The sequence below is a fragment of the Lepisosteus oculatus genome, chromosome 2 (assembly GCF_040954835.1).
Source record: "Lepisosteus oculatus isolate fLepOcu1 chromosome 2, fLepOcu1.hap2, whole genome shotgun sequence".
In the NCBI taxonomy this organism is placed as follows: Eukaryota; Metazoa; Chordata; class Actinopteri; order Semionotiformes; family Lepisosteidae; genus Lepisosteus; species Lepisosteus oculatus.
Window position 1 is genome coordinate 32,656,989 of NC_090697.1, and position 18,004 is coordinate 32,674,992.

Genomic DNA, 18,004 nt, shown 5'->3' on the forward strand with positions numbered 1-18,004 from the left:
ACGTATAATGGAGTTCCACATCTCTCTTTGTCAGTACCCATGTCTCCGCTGCATATGTAGGTAACCACAGGGCTGATAACGGTCCGATATATCATCTTCTTTATTCTCCTTGACAAAATTCTGGCCTCATCAGATCCTGTACACTAAAGTAGCATCGATTTCCTGCATTGATTCTCTCTCTAATTTCCAGGCTGTTTTCATTTTTCTCGGAGATCAGCGAACCCAGGTATTTAAAAGTACTGACTTTCTTGAACTGGTAGCCCTGGATTTCGAGCAGTGCAGCGCCGGTGATGGTGCCCTTCCTGGTCATCACCATGTATTTGATCTTCGCCATATTGATGGTCAGCCCAGTCCTGGTCAATGCTTCTTCCAGCTGAATAAAGTTTTCTTTAAGTGTCCAGATGTTCCTACCCAATAAATCGATATCATCCACATAGGCTAAATATGGCCCAATCTATTCAGTAATGTTCCTCCTTTGTTGATATCGATGTTCCGTTTCACAGATTCTAGAACTAAGTTAACTAATAAGCTCGAGAGCGCATGTCCTTGTCTAAGGCCTTGTCTCACCTGAAACTCGTGTGATTCCTGGTTCTGCACCTTCACCTAACCATTTGTTTTGGTCATGGTCATCTTTACTAGCCTGATCAACTGCCACGCTACTCCGAGCTGTCCTAGTGTCTGGTACAAGTATGCTCTATCAACACTATCATATGCTCGCTTATTATCTATGAATAGTTTATGAACATCAATGTTATATTCATAGCACTTCTCTGAGATGCATCTGATAGTGAATATATGATCCGTCGTTGACTGATTACATCGAAACCCACACTGGGTGTGTCCAAGGACTTGTTCAGCGTGGGCTTCTAAACGACTAGCTAGCACTTTTGGGAAAACCTTATACGCAACGTTCAGCAGGGAGATCCTGCAGTAGTTCAAGCAGTCTAGTTTTGACCCCTTTTTGTGAATGGGGCAAACAAGGGTAATGCTCCATTAGTCCCATTAGTCTGGTATATTTTTTCCCCCAAAATTATGCTTATGATCTTGTACGATGTGTCCGCCAGTTCTTCTTCATCATACTTCAGCATCTCAGCCGTTATCGCATCTTCCTCTGGCGCTTTATTATTCTTCATGTTCCTTATAGCTTCCTTGACTTCAAAGACAGTAGGTGGGGTTCCAACATGATTCTCTCTCAGTGGTATCTTCATCTGCTTCCTCTTCTTCTCCTGTCTCATCCATCTCGCCGGCGTCATTCAGCAATTCTTCAAAGTACTCTGCCCATCGCTCTAGTATCTTTCTTCCATCACCAATCAAATTCCCTTCTTTGTCCACGCACATGGCCAGTCTTGGTTGAAAACCATTTTTATTTTCTGTTATCTTCTGGTACACTTTTCTCGTTTCCTTGTTACGGTATAACTCCTCAGTTTCCTGTAACATTCGATTTTGCCATTCTCTCTTCCTATATCTGCATAACCTCTTGGCTAATGTGCGTTTTCTGGAGAACTCGGCAGTGCTGGTTCTCGTAGGTCTTTGTAGCATTTTCTTCCTTGCTTCGTTTCTTTCTCTGATCGCTACCCTACACTCATCATCAAACCAGGTCTCTCTCCTATTCACTACTTGACGCCCTACTACCTCCTCAGATGTGTGCAGAACCACTCTCTTAATTACGCCCCATTCCTCTTCAATACTAGAGTTTTGTATCTTTCGTCACTCTTCATTAAGTTGATCTTTCACCATTTTTTGATATTCTTCAGCTTTTGTCGGATCTCTTGCCACTATTTGCCTCTTGTACTTTCAGTTCTTACTTCCTCTTTTCGTCTTTAAGATGTACATTCATTGTCGGTATTTGATCTTAACAAAAAAGTGGTCCAAATCGATGTCGGCCTCACGATAGCTTCAGACATCCAGTATGTCAGATACATGCCTCGTGTCAATCAGTGCATGGTCAATCTGGTTCTGTGTAGCTCCATCAGGTGACCCCCATGTTGCCGTGCGGATGCACTTATTAGGGAACCTTATGCTACTTATGGTCATTCCTTTGCTCATTGCAAAACTGATACATTTTCATAAATCCATTATCATTGGTCTCGGCATGCAAGCTCTCTTTCCCTACGGTGGGGAAATATCTCAGAGAATGATCTTAACATCATGACGTGGTGCTTCATCATATGCTGCCTCAAGGTCATTATAGAAACTCTCTTTTTCTGCATTTTCGTCTTCTTCTACAGGGGCTTGCACTCATATCAATATTACATTAAACATCCTCGTCTTGAGACGTAAAGTGCAGAGGCATTTGTTCCTGGCTCTATAAGCAATAACTGCACTGTTATACTCTTTCCGGACCACAAAGCCGGTACCAAGCATATGGGTCTTACTACCGCTATAGAAAAGCATATAGTCTTTGCATTGCATTATATCGCTACCTCTCCATCTAATCTCCTGTAGTGCCGCTATTCCAAGTTGTACTTGTCTCGCTCATATACTAAGCTTCTAAGAGCCCCCTCTCTATATAGACTGAGAACTTTCCAGGTCGCCATCCAAAGATAGTATCCTTTTCCTCGCTTTGGTTGATTCCTAGGATCAGGCCGGTTTCCGAGGCTTAGTTTTGGTTTCGTAACATTTACTTTTTACAGGATGGGGTAGTTAGTCCCACGCCCAAGTGTGATGGAGGGGCTGCCCCCTTAAAGCGTTCGCACTAAATTGTTTTCTGTTAGGGTCATCTCTCTTAGCCTTTGAGGATCCCTCCTCTATCCACAAGCCAGTGGATCCCTGTTGGTCCGTGGGCCCTTATTCTGCATATTTGGGCCACCCCACTGTTATGGTGGGCTCCCCCATCCGCCACAAGGGGGATGCGCTTTCTAGGGGTTAGAGGGTTCCCCGAGAGTGTGGTATTCATAGTCTTTAAAAATTTAGGGGGCCTTGTAAGACTCTAGACTACTGGTTGGAGGTCCTTGCTGTAGATTATTGTAGCGGCACAAGTATAACAATCAAATGATAACAAAGTATTGGATTATCCACCCATTTTCTAAGTGCTTTATCCAATATTTGGTCATGGGGGAGCTGGAACCTAACCAAGAAAGCACCAGACGCTAGGCAGGATACATCCTGAATAGGACACAGACACGAACACACTCCAGGGACAATTTTCCCAGAAGCCAGTTACTCTACCAGTATGTCTACCATTTCGTTTTGGAAGGAAATTGGAGCAGCTGGAGCAAACGCACATTAACATGAGGACACATACTAACTCTACACAAATAGCTCCCTAGGAACTGAACCCAGGGCATCAGCTCTGCGAGGCAGCAATGCTAACCACTACACAATTGTGCTGCCCCGTTTTGGATTGTCAAGGGCAAAAGCATAAAACTTTTAGGGGTCTTTAATTCAATTCCTGTAGCCCTTGAGTCTTTTGCTTTTTGTTCTGCGTCAGGTTCCGAGGTACTTTATTTGACCTGGAGACACCTACTTACATACCTACTACATGAATATGTAGCTTAACATGAGGTGAATAACAAAATGTATACACAACTTATATATAATATTATATATATAATACCCTCACACCTGAAGAAGGCTCCACAGCCAAAACGTTGTGTTTTCTCCCTTCTCTTTTCAGCATGGAATAAACCTATTACTTGTTCCCTTATACAGTATATAATATTATATAATGCTGAGTAGAAAGGAATTTAACACAACAACAAGAATAATAAGTGGAAAAAAGAAACTCCATTTTACCATTTGGCATTAAACTGGACAAAAAGCAGCATAGAAAAGGGTTAGGAGTACAGTCAGGAAGAAATTAAAAGTCACATTGTAATTTGCCCATTGGAAATAAAACAAAGAATAGGCTGAGCTGCTCACTTACAGGAAGCTGTATTGTAGGTGACATACAGTACACATATTGTCTTCCTTAACAAAAGTCATACTGTAGCTCCCCCAGGGTTCTCAAAGATGTGTTGGCTACCGTTGAGAAAAGTCTTGAGAAGAACAGAACAGCAGGGAAACCTGTGTTTCACTTCTGTTCAGGTAGTATCCCTGTGGCTTTCTGTAATCAAGTGTTTTCAGCCTTAATAAAGATGCTAATTCCTGTTGTTGCAGCTTAATGTTTTGCCATCTTAAGTAAAGCCTCTTATTTTCACTTCTTGCCAGTAGATGGAACTATAAAAACAGAAATGCAATATTTTCAACACAGGTGCCTGTTAGTGAGCTGTGCACTTGTGCAGAAGATATTGCTGTTGCCTCAAAGCTCTTGGATCCTGGGTTTCATTCTGGATTGGGGTGGATTTTGCATGTTCTCCCCATGTGTTTGGGTTTTCTCTAGTTTCTTCCTGCATTCCAAAGGCAGGCAAGGTTAATGCGTGTCTCTAAAATGCCCTTGTGTGCTGGTGTACTTTAGTGTGTGTCTCTGTCCATCCCCCAATCCCCTGTGTTTTTTTGGCTCTGGATTGCTGTTTCAGGGCTGTTAGTAAAATAAAATGTCCCTATTAGCTGTTACATAAAAGGGAGTGAAACTGAGGACCTGAACAACAACATTCTTTGACCAGTACAAAACCCCCTATTAACTGCGTTCATCAAAAGCGTTTAGTAAATGGATTAAAGTTTAAAAGGAGAACGTATTTCCTCCTTTATTATAACTCAGAAATGTTAAGCATTGAAATGTGCAAGTTTCTAAAAGACACAACACAGCGTATATATATTATTTAAATAGGTGTGTTCTTTAGTGGAAATGCAGCCAATATTTTCCTGGTAACAAACACATTTTGTGTATTATTTTTAATTTTTCTTCGCAGTTTCAGACAGTTGAAAAAATACAGTAAATATTGGTCCCCCCAGACCATTTGGGACGTATTCAAAGTTAGCTGATGTGGGCACTTACAGTTCTGCTTTATTTCGCAGTCAGTTTTGTTTAACAACATGTATCCTGATACTGATGCTATAAAAGAGGCTCCGAAGTTGAAGCCGTCGTGTGAATAATTTATCATATTTTATGTGTACGGATAGTTTTTATCTAGCACGCAGTAATCTTTCATGTGATGTGCATCATTGATTCGTTTATGTGCTTCTCTCATTCCTTAAATTATTGCTTTATGCGAGAACGTGGCAATTATTATGTAAATTGGTATGAACAATTAAACCGCCGATTCCTGGTGAGTGAGGAGGATCAATTAGCTACTGTATACAGTATATTTTGGTTTTATTTTGCGGTATCCAAAATGTCACGAGGTTTCCTCATTCAGTTTTAATAATCTTTCTTCTCGTCCGTACTTCCACAGCATACCGTTTTATTACTCAAGTTATATAACATATTTATATTGTATATTTCCCCTTATTTCCCCCTCTATATTCAACTCTTTCATATCACCGTTAAAACAATTCTTCATTAACAAGTACGATTTTCCCGAGCTCCTCAAAACTTAAAAGGCATTTTGTTGAAAATAAAGAACAAATCCGTGTATTGTTAATTATTCCTTATTAACGCTCGCAACACTTCCTAAGCAACTCCTCAATTTGGCAGTTTGTAAAACAGCTAAATGCGGGACCGATTCACAACAGGAACTGTTTTACTGGCGTAGGGTGACACTGAGGAGAAGTTGTGTTAACTGGAAGTGTATGAAACTAACCGAGTGTTCTTGAATAAATACATTTAGGCTGAAGAAGATACAGTATGCTGAAGGTTTTTCTTTAAAGCAAAAAAAAAAACGAACTTTCCCGTTTTCGAAAGAAGACACAATTTTGTTTATCTTTCTGTGGAAAAACAAATCGAGAAAAGGGTGGAGTCGGTTTGTTATCAAATGCTTGACAACTACAGTACTAAAACAAAAGACATGCTGTACTGGTACAGTATACAGTATGTCTTTGCGGATTACATAAACCCACACAATCTTGTCGCTATTACAATATACAGTATACGTAAAACATTTGGGAAAGACGACAATGAAGAGTGGAAATAGCTTTACTTTCTGGCAGTTCATTCGTGAAATGAATTATGAAATATACAGTATATAGTTAAGAAAACCAGGCTTTTTGGATACCTGTGAATAGCTATTGTTTAATGTAAAGATAATTTGTTTGCTTAATAGCAGGGAATTATCAAATGTAGATAAATTGTATATTCCGTATTTAAAGTGTATATTCCGAACTGCAAATGTGTGTTGCATCAAATGATGCAGCTCTTACAAATTCACTCCTCTTTTGAGTTTGCAGTGAAAATGCAAATCCGTTCTTGTTTTTCTCCTGTAACAGGCTTTTGGAAAACTGGAGCCATTAAGTTATTTTGACAGCAGAAATAAATGAAACACGTCAAAGATGATTGAAAGGTTCTAATTAATTTTGATAATATAGAAATGCTCTATGCAGACATGAAGATGCTTTCCATTTTGAAAATTGTTATTCCTACTGACTGATTGTTTTTTGCAACTGTCCCTTAAGTCACCTATTGTATGGTTGTAATGTAATTCCCACTTAATGGAACTGAGTATCTGTTACCCAGACAGAGGAGTAAAGAAGTTGTACTGTAGCCATTTGTTTGTAAGCTAATAGTAGGCGATAGAAAAGATGATAGGTGTTTTAAAAGTTACATTATAGGTCAAACAACAGATAAGCAGATAAAAAATTGAAGAATAAGAGAAAAAACTGAAGAAAGATTTTCAAGTGATGTTTGCAATTGTAATCTTCATAATATATTTCACCACTATAATGCTCAGAAAATTCTTACGAATGAAAGAAAATCCAACAGGTGAAATCCTAAGATTTGTAAAAAAAAAACTGTTCTGAGCAACTGTTCACAAGTTCATGTGATGAAAGGCAGGAAGATCAAGTAATACAAATACTCAAACATGAGTATCTTTAAAAAATATTTATTTAAGTACAATATAAAAATGGTATGAAATCCAACTTTGAATATGTAAGTACTAAACAGATACCAAGCATTTTAAAAATATATAAAGTCAAACATTTGAAATACATGTCAAAAAGTGACTGGAAATACAAATTATTGATCTTATGTAAAAAAGACTTAAAATTAAGAAGAGATGTTTAAAAGGACAGTAATTTAAGTTTAATGGCTGTAAACATAAAATATGTAGATTAAAGTGTACAACAGGAAATCTGTACAAGTTAGCAAGGGTCTGATTTTTCAAATTAAGGAAACCAAAAGACTACTGTACGTAAGAATAAGTATTGACCAATATCTTTTATTGCATGCCAACACAAAATTAATAAGATTGTAAGCAACATACTGGTTATTTTTTGTACCATATCAGGTCGTTAACTGTAATATTGTTTCAGAGAAGCACATATACTGTGTTAATATATATGGTTGTCCAAAAATAATCAGGGCATGATAAATGAAAACTGTGGTTTATTAATGGAACTCCAGGCTAAATCTGGTCTTTTTCCTTATTTTACAACTTACAGCCATAGCTGAGCATAGCTGTGAAGCCATAAACACAGTGTTTCTAAAGCAACAACTATGCTTTTGTAAGGAGTGGTCGGTAACATTTTATATTATTGTAAATGCAATTGGTGCAGTCCCCCCTGACTTGACAGTTTACTGTGGGTCCAGCTCTTTGTACTTCCTTTCTGATTTGCACAGCAGCAGTGTGACCCATGAAGTCTGCTTCCCAGATTAGTTCTTCTGCTGTACACTCCAATCCAATGCAGTCCCTCTTGTAGCCCCAATCCAGTGTGGGACAATAGTTCTAGAACCTTCTAAAATACAGATGTGCTTCTCTGACCGTCAGCTCCACTGAGAAATATACAGCATTGTGAATATCAATGTCTTTGTTTTGCACGTGTCCTTTGCTTTCATGGGAGGTTAGACTAAATCATGGGTGTTCAATTCAGTTCCTGGAAGGTATCTGTATATCTGTGTATCTGTAGGTTTTCATTCCATTTTAGCATTAAAAAACCCAAATAAGAGCAGTTTAACTATGTCAGATGCTGGTCCTTTAAGGACATCTACAATCCTATAGAAACATTTGCCCTTCAGGACCAGGATTAGAAGGTCCTGATCTCAGCCTTACCTTTTAACACTGTAACACCATGATTGGAAAATCTAAATTAGTGATGCTTACTGCAAATTACAAGTTCTAACACTGTACTCATGGGAGAAGTCCCCTCAAATGCAGTTTCCATGAACTAGGAAACCCTTAATTGTTACTTTAGTAGTTTGGTCATATTCTAATACCCAAGATTATGAATATACAGATATATATACAGGTATATACCTGTATAGGTATACTCACATTAATACTTTGGCATTAACCACAAGGCTGAGGAAATGTAAAAAAATGTAAAAATGTAAAACCCTTAAAACAGTGTAAATACAGGATGTACACTGGTGATATTTATTTTGGACACAAAAAGTCCAAACAAGCATTCCTGTCATATCTGTATTATCATGTGGAAACAATTAAAGGTTAAGTATCAGAAACAGTCATTGCATACTATGCAATTGTTATACTAGCATTTTATCCATTTATTATACCTATTATTTTAAGCTGCTTCATATACTGGCAAATCTCTTTCGATAAAAATAATCATCAGTTTTACGTTCTGCTGCACACTGTTTCTGTGTTATTTTATCAAAGTTTCTAAAAACAGCAAGTGTTTTCTTGTCAAGTACAGAACATGATGGTCTATGTGTGGAAGACATGGGATCTGTTGTCTTTTCTGCATCTAGGGTTTTTTCTGAATCGGGGCGGGGCAGTGTTACTAAACTTGCACTTTTTTTGGAATACTCAAATATGTTCTGTAAAAAGGCATCTTTGGTGTTGTTCTCCTTTTTAAAAAGAATTACGTAACACTTGGGGAAGAAATGGCAACAAAGAATACCATAATTTGATATCAGTATGACAACCATTTCTACAGCAGGAAGATATTTACCAGTTGTAGTTAAATAAACAGGAATAAAGAAAACCCATGATATGAAGTAAATAAGCATCCCAAAAGTGATAAATTTTGCTTCATTATATTTTTCTGGTAACTTTCTTCCCTTGAAAGCACATATAAAACATATTAAGGCAAGCAAAGCTATGTAGCCTAACATAACACCATATGCCACATAAGAGCCTTCTTCGCACTCAACCAAGATTGTGGTAGAAAGTGGCAATTTCCTTTCTTCTGGACTTTTAAACACTAACCACATTGTACAAATTATAACTTGAATCCCTACACAGCATGGAACGATCACATAAGGCTTATACGTTTTTTTTAAAAAGTTCTTAAATTCCGGATTAAATTGGAATGCCAGGATTATTTTCAGGGACTTCACTAAAATGCAAGAGACACAGCAAGCAAAACTCAGACCGAAAAGGACCTGCCTGACTTTACACCTCGGATTTGATGGTTCCCCAACAAAAAAAAAAGAACTTATGAAGCTGATCATCAGGGACAACAAAATCACATAGCAGATAGGACCGCCTGATGCCTTCACCACGGGTGTTTGTCTGTGTACCATAAAAATGATCCCAATGACCACGACAACCAGCATGCCAAGAGCCGCAATTCCCAGGAGGAATATTGCAAAGCCATCATTCCATGAGAAGTACTCAAGCAATTTCGGAGTGCAGTTTGAACTTCCAGGCAAGGACCATTCCACGGATGTGTCACAGTTGTAACACTGAAGCATATCTAAAATATAATAACAATACAAAATATCAAGAAACAAACTCATGACACATAATGCACATCATTGTGGCAGATCTAATAGTTTCTCCAGAATTCTATACTATACAAAAAACTTCAAGTACTAAAAATACAGCACCATATACTACAATAAATTGACAAGATCTTTTATTTAGTGTTTTTTTACTTTTGCAAAAAGATGTACAAATCATTTCTCTTCCAAGACCAGGCTCTTGCTAAAAAATTGATTCTCAATGGTAGTTATTTTTCAAGAAATGTCTCTAAATGATAGATTTCCATTCTGGTATGTGAAGCTTAGTGAAAGGGGGTGGAGTTAGGAAAGCTGGTGGACGGACATGGATGGACAAGCTCAAGGTACCCTGGAGATGGACCTGCTGGTAGATTAAAAAGGGCCAATTTTCTCCATTCATTGAAGGTTTCATTTCACACCTCCCTTCACCTATTCTGTCTCCACACTTCTTGATTGGCCTCTCTCTCTCTGTCCCCTGCTCCCGCCTCTCGCTCCTCCTCTCTCGAAGCTTTTGTTGTCCCGCTACATTACCTTTGCTTACTGCCTTGTCTTTCTCACACCTGAAGAAGGCTCCATGGCCGAAACGTTGTGTTTTCTTTCTTCTTTTTTTCAGCATAGAATAAACCTATTACTTGTTCCTTTGCAGCCTACGCATGCTGACGCAGCTACCCACCTGACCTACTACAGCCAATGAGGTTGTTCTGTTTATATTTACCTGTGTTGTTAGAATACTGGTTTTCTGTACAATTTATGCATTCATAACAACAAGTGTGCTGCCCTTCAGCTGTTTTCTTAACTTGGCCAGGTGTGCAACTGTTTGAGCACTTTGAAATTACACCCTAGAAAAAAGACACATATATTATCTCATCCTTATTTTATTTGAAAACTATTAATAGTTGGTGGCGGATATCACTAATTAAATTATTTAACAAGTCAAACTTACAGGATCCTTCTGCTCATTAAAGACAAACTCAACATTCTTGTCATCATAGGTTTGAACCAACAATGTCTTTTTGATAATTATAATATGCATAAGCAACCTAATTTGAAAACATTGCCATATCTAATCAGGTCTAAAGCAGCATACACTTACTGACAATCAAACCATATCAGTGGTAAATTAAACAGTCATGTTTTTGGCAACCCAAAATGTAAAATTCTGTACATCTTGCAACCACGTGAGATATCACTTTAAGGTGTTAAAAACGTTGTGTTAATAATCATTGAGTATGCTCTAATTAAAAAATAATAAGGTCTAGAGGAAGATAATACAGACGTTTTAACACTAGAATCAACAGAACCTCCTTTTCAGCACAAATTACTAGGGACCTGCTATGAATTTTCACAGATTTTCTAAACGGATCTCTGCAAAGTACAGTGCTTTGGAGATGTGAAACCTGAACAACCTGAGCTGGGTTTAATGAAAATGACAGTTAACCTACCCGTAGATCATCAAGCAGTCTTTTTGTGTCATTGCTGCTGAAAGTGAACGTGTCATTCTCAATAACATACTCAGCCACAGAATTATACATATTGATGACTCCATTAAAGGTTTTCCAAAGGACAACATTGTAGCCACTGTTAATGTCCCCATCAGAATTAAACATGTATGTTTTTCCTTCTTGCTTGAACTCCGTTTTCTTGAGAGCGTCAAGTAACTGAAATATTTTATGTTGAAAGAGTCTGAGTTAAAACAAGATTTATTGTCTGGTGTTATAGTGCAGACAACCAAATATCACAACTGTAATGAGGACAACATACCGAAGTCTCTTTTTCTTATCACTTAAACTAAAACAACATTTTTTTAATGCATTTTAATCTGAAATGCTTTTGAATATTTATTTAAATAATAGAAAAACCAAAAATCAAGAAGAATATTTACCTCCCAGGGCTGAACATGGCTTCCATTTTTGCAGTTCTTTTCTTTACAAAGGTTTACAAGAGCATAGGCAATGGCATTAATTGTCATCTGTATACTGTACACATCATCAGGATATGTGTTGTCAATTAAGGCCTTCACTCCTGTATCATTTAGTGGTGGAAAATCTTTCTCTAAAAGGCTGGTTAGGTTTACAGTGTCGTTCAAGCTTCCATACAGAGCGTATTGTTTTAAAAAGATGTTATTCTTTACTGTCTCAGCATTGGATTTCAGATTCTTCAGATAGGTATAGAACTCATCCAGACTTCCGTTTTTAAACGTAAATCCAACAACTGTCTCAACGTTGGTCACGTTGTGTTTCTCAAAAGCGTCCTTGGACGTCGACCAGCCATCACTCGCAAACCAGATTTTGTTGAGGGTCTGCTTGTTAAAGAAATGTAAGATTTGTATCATGTGCAGGGGCCTCGCGAAGGAAACGATGACCTTTACTTTGTTATTACTGCGAATAGTTTCCACAGTCTGGTTTATTTTGGTATCGATATTTCTGTCGGAGAGGAGGTCAGGGAGAATTTCTTTGAACGCCACACAGATGCCCAGTTTGGCGGCGTGTGACACAAAGCTGTCCACCGCAGAGCGGCCATAATCTCCATCAGTCGAAATAACCCCGATCCAGTTCCAGCCACTCCTCTCTATCAGCTTCGCCATGGCTTTAGTCTGGTAATTGTCATTGGGTATTGTTCGCATAAATGCAGGGAAACGGGTTTTGTCACTGAGAATCACAGCAGATGATGCATAACTTATCTAAGAAAGAGAATGAAATTGAGGCATACTTGTATACTTCATTCCCCTGCACTATATTACAGCAATTAAAATATTACAAGAATCCTACTGCTACTTTTTAATTATTTTACAACACTCAATTTTAATTCTTTCTGTACTTTTGCTGCATTCTTAAGCATAAAAGATTTTGAGTAATTATTTAAAAACTACAAGATAAGTCAGGTTGGTGAAAGTCTCGCTCACTGATGGGCAGCAGTCATGTGTCTTAGCATGTTTAGTATTCTTCATTAACTCTCATGTAACCAAACAAATGATTTGATACATTGTTCAGCATTAAGTATTTCAAGAGTGTGGGTGTAATCAAGGCACATCCTTTAAATTCTGAATACTCTGACCTGCTTGACCACCAGCAATTATTTTTCCAAAAGATAAAGAAGACCAAAAAAAAGTAAAATCATCTGGTTGAATTTCTACGAAGTAGACACACGCTCATTAATTGTACTCTTGACAATTAAATATTTAAATTTTTCCGAAAAAAGTAAAGTTCCTTTTCATCCTTAAATATCAACCCAAGAGCATACATGTGTATCTAAGAATAAAATACACCAACAAAAATATGCTGACAGAAAGGATGTCCCATCTTAAACTTAGGTGAAAGAAAACTCACTTGTGGAATCATTTCCTGATTTAATAGCCTTGCCACAGCTATTGAGATTTCAGAATGTGAATCTCCCACAACAGCCTTCACTTTAGGGTTGCATTCTGTTGTGCTGCAGTGAGCTCCTGCACAGTTCCCAGGTGTGTTAATGAATGTCATGGTGGCTCTGATTGCAGTGGTGACATCTGAACACGAGTCGTAAATTTCATACCCCAGTTTAAGGCCATCAAGCAATGAAGAATTATTAATCTCCTCTATAGCGTGTATCATAGCAAGCAGTTGGGTAAAGCCTCCAATGTCAAATCTAAAAGCACCAAAGGAAAAAAAAGGAACATTAAGACTCAATATCAAAATTATAGCAAACAATTGGAAAATTTCTAGAGTTATATTTAAAGGCTCTAAAAGTAACAGCTTTAATAATATTTGTAACTCTTTGATACAGGATTTTTTTATTTTTAAAGAGAAATTCATTTCTACACTATTGCTAAATTAAAATATACTTTATTGCATAATATTCAATACTGTTAAATCAAAACATTAAACATTAACAAGAAAAAATAAAGGCATTCTTATTTTAAATGACTGTCTCAAAGTTTTCTTTGGGAATAAGAGAGCCAAATGGCCGTGCTACTTAAAGTGCATCTGGGTAAAGAGAGGACACTTAAATTTGAGAAAATTAAATTTCAAAGATTTTCTGCATTGGACGTTTTCTCTTGCAAAGAATCTATTTGAGATGTTTGTCCAGATGAATCAATAAGAGAATTTTAATTTCATTAATCCGTCTTTATGATATGATATGATATGAACCTGTTAAAAGAGCCTACATACTTACTTGGTACATGCAGGAGCCTGTGGCTGACTCAAGTTCACTCTATTGACAACCCCTTGATGAACTGGAAACAGACCACCAATGACGATATCCCCTGGGGCGATTGTTCCTATTAAAGTGGGAACAGCAGACCTGGCTTGGCAGAGCCTTGAGATAAACCACAACCATAGGAGCCAAGAACTCATCTCTTGTGCCTCAGCTTGCCCTTACACGCTGCACAGTGCGAAAACCTCTCTCGAAATTCCCTTTACAGGCAACACTCTGCTTCCTGGTTCATTTGCATGTCTTTGGGAGGGGGATGTACACTGCTCCACTGGCGAGCAATAGAAATTTGACTTTACTTTGCTGCCACAATGATTTCTTTCTCCTTGCTTTCATGCCAAACAAATATTTGAGGGATCAGATAACTGGAATTTTTCACAATTGCTTTAAGCTGCAGTACTTAAGCATTTTCACTAAAGCATTTTCCCATAAATAAGAAGATGCCTTGGCTGTGGTTGGACAGTCCTTTCGCCTAAGAAAAACCTTAAGTGTTTCCATGAATGACTTGAAACAAAACCGGCAGGGTGGAGGCTGGAAGACATCTATTGCAGTCTAGTCTCAAGTGGCCATTATAACACTATAATACTTATTGCTAAATCCCCTTGAAAGTAACTCCAACCACCTTTTACACAAATGGCAGGAGACTGCAGTAGCCACACTCTGTTACAGCAGTCATTTGTAGAACCATTCGTGTTGCTCTTTTTCACGCACACCATTCTTCATGTGCGCAGCAGGTTCATTTATTTGTAAAAAAACAATGAAAGGTATGGAGTTAGTTTCATATCCTTCTAACCATTTGTAACCGCTTTATCTAATACTGGGTTGTAGGGGAGTTGGAGTCTCTCCTGGCGAGCAATGGCCACAAGGCAGGCGATGTCCTGGACGGGACGCAAGTCCATCGCAGGGCATTACTTTTACATTATCTTTCATTTCTGTCCGAACAGAGTACAGACTTTTTTCCTGGCATTGCCTTTGCCAGACATGTGTCTTCTTCTAGTCTTAGAAAATAAAATAATAATCAAATGAACATAGATTGAATAAAGTACTTGACAGCTTTTAGCAAAGGTTTGTGGCAATGTTTTTTGACACACATTAACCAGTCACGCTTGAGGCCACGTCAGATATCTAGTCTCGTTTGACCAATAAAGCTTCTGTCTATCGCGCACATTGAGCTTCTATATGTGAAAGTAAAAGGTTATGTATTGTCCCTGGGAAGTTTGTGCTTAAGAAATGGCCTGCCAAGAAAACTGTTCCAACAGTTATCTGAGACAGGGTACCCACCGACCATACAGTTTCTAATTGTTACACACAACTATTAAAAATGGTGATAAACCCAAAATAATTACAGACCAATAAATTTTACTTCCGTTACATGTAAGGTTATGGTAATGATAATGTGACCTAGATGATCATCTGTATGCCAATAGCACTTCGTTTCATTTGGAAATTCATAGATAATTAGAAAAGAAGGTCATGCTCTCCTTAGAGGTCTTAGGGCTCTGTATTAGGACCACTGTTGTATTTAATGTATTCCAATAACCTAGGTGTAGTGCAATAACCAGAATTCCAGAAAATACCAAAGTAGAAGGATAAGCAAACATTGTAAATACAGCAAAGGAAATACAAAACAACTTTCAAAATGACCAACAGCAGAAAGATGCTCTGTATTTAGTCAAGGAAAAGTGGTGATTAATATTTTAAGGCTTAATGGAATATCCTACTCTGTCAGCTTAAAGGAACTGAATCTTTTTAGTCTTAGAACATAAAAGAATTACAAATGTGTATAGGCCATTCAACCCATGTAGCCCATTTGATAGCTATGCTAAGTAGAAAGTATGTGGAAGTGAATTTAAATCTAAACACAGGGGGTACTTTTTTTAAAAAAATAGGGTTGTGGGTGTCTGTATCTACAGTAGCTACCAAAAAAGTACCAAATCATGTTATGAAAGCTGATATCCTGGTTTCTTTCAAGAATCAACTATCTGACATACAGTACTTGGATCAATTAATACTGACTAACAAATTGACTAGATAGTCCTCCTCCTCCTCCTGTTCCTAATCTATATTATTATGTGGGAAATACAGGAGTGTACAAGTGAGCAAGTTTAGAATTTGACCTCCTTGCCAGACTTCTGTTAAAAGAACCATTAATTTCATTTTTGTGTTTATACTGTAGTTGATCTTTAAACTACTGTTTATGTTTATACTACATGCATATCAAACCACACACTTTAAATGTTAAATGACACCTGGAAGGTGTTTTCCCAGACTTGAATTTTAGCTTTTTTTATTTCATTTGATGCTCCTACAGTGTTTGCTAAGTCACCTAATTTTGATATGATCTGCAGACTTATCTAGTTTATGAAATAGATCAGAATCTAGATCACTGATTCCAAAAAAAGAAGAGCAGTGGTCCTTTAGTACTCCACTCATTACATCTTCCCAATCACCCACCTGTACATTCTGTTTTCTACTTAATAAGCAATTCTCAGTTAAAATACTCCCATCTCCCTTCATTCCTGCTCCCTTCAATTTGAGAATATATTATTTATGAGGAGCTCTATCAAAGGTTTTCTGAAAATCTAAATACACAATATAATATGCTCTGTGGGTGTCCATTACTGTTTCTTGTTCAAAGAACACTAACAGGTTGGTTAGGCACAGTCTACCCTTTTACATTCCTTGTCTTCACTTCACCAGGATATTGTTTCCAAATACTCTAAGTGATTTGGTAGTTAAGTTTTTATTATTGCTTCCTCAACACCGAATATAAGTCAGACTTATGGTTTTATAGGTCTATTATTATGTGGTTTATTTTTCTCACAAATCTTAAGGATTAACACTACAATAACAATTCTGCAGTCTCTGCATACTAACCCTGTCTTGAGTGACTGTTGGAAGTGCTGTGTCAATAGATTCTGAATAACATACTGTATCTTGTTTCCTTGAGTACAATTCAATTTAATACAATTCCATCAGGGAAATTATTCATCTTGAATGCTTCTAGTACCTGAAACACCTCTACCTCTTCTATGATCATATAGTGGATAATATTATGGAAAATGTATGGAATATAGAACTTTGTCATTCTACTGCTTAGGACCTATTGTTGAATTAGTGTATATCTGAGAATGCCTGAAATGCTCATTCAGTACTGTACATCAGCCATTTCAGTTTGTCTCTAGAAACTTCTTGTCATGATATATTTGACTTAATCCTTGATGTTTATTGCTGTTGTAGTACTAACAGAAGTTTCTATTATTTATTCTAGCCACCATTGCAATATTCCTTTCAATTTCTCTCTTATTCATTCTAATTTCCTTTTGACCTCTGCTTACCTCTCTTTTTATTTACCTGGATCCTGTTATTTTTATTTTTATAAAGTGCTGTCTTTCCCCTAAAATGTTTTCCTAATTGATTTGTTGAACTATTTGGGGTACTTTTTTCTGCTTTCGATTTATTTTGACTTTTGTTATAAAATTGTTCAGTGCTCAAGAAATTATTTAGTGTTTTCATCCATTTTCCACTGATTTCATCTTTCCAATCCAATGTTACTTCTCTTAAAATGTGTCTCATTCTTTCAGTCTGCTTTCCAGAAAATGCAAGCTGATGCTTAACCTGTTCAGTTTCATATACTTCAAAGCACATCTTATTATAATAACAAATCCCAACTGTTTCTGTCTCCTCCGCTTGCTTCACTTTGTCTTGATTGTTTGAAAAGACAAGATCGACGCAAACATTTCCTTTTGTAGGTGTTCAAGGTAAGAAAGCAATTTTTAAACCTTCCGATTTTGAAACGGTTCCGTTGCCGATAGTCATATAGGTCTTTTCCCCTTTATGTTGGGGAAATTGAAGTCTCTCTGGCATCTATCTGCTAATGTTACTGTACATGCCTCTCCATTGTTTTTGGTTAGCCAGGTTTCTGTGATTCCAGAAACATCATAATTGCCTATTAATGTTGTACGGTATATTCTATCTAATCAAATTTATTTCTGATACTCCTAGCTTGTTATATAAACCTCTAGACTGCTATCATGACTTTGTGCATCTTTTCTGTCACTCAGCATTCGTTCTTCCCAGAGACAGAGCTTTCCTTCCAATTCCGCTTCTATGACTTTCATCCTTGTTCATTCCTGTTCATCCCCACGCTTGCCCCTA

At 37.4% G+C, this 18,004-nt stretch overlaps 1 protein-coding gene across 2 annotated transcripts; it reads right to left on the reverse strand.

The window, feature by feature from the left end:
* Window positions 1-7,067: 7,067 nt before the first annotated feature.
* gprc6a (G protein-coupled receptor, class C, group 6, member A) lies at window positions 7,068-14,066 on the reverse strand. 2 transcript variants are annotated; one of them, XM_006626322.3, is made up of 6 exons: window positions 13,808-14,066; window positions 12,985-13,279; window positions 11,541-12,338; window positions 11,101-11,316; window positions 10,374-10,497; window positions 7,068-9,633 (listed from the first exon to the last, which is right to left on the reverse strand). In XM_006626322.3, the coding sequence occupies exons 1-6, from the start codon at window positions 13,987-13,989 to the stop codon at window positions 8,507-8,509; spliced, it is 2,742 nt and encodes a 913-aa protein (XP_006626385.3). In that variant the 5' UTR covers window positions 13,990-14,066; the 3' UTR covers window positions 7,068-8,506. The 2 variants fall into 2 exon arrangements, with proteins under 2 accessions (XP_006626385.3, XP_069034709.1); XM_069178608.1 differs by lacking the exon at window positions 7,068-9,633 and having other exon boundaries at window positions 9,819-10,497.
* Between the last annotated feature and the right edge of the window lie 3,938 nt (window positions 14,067-18,004).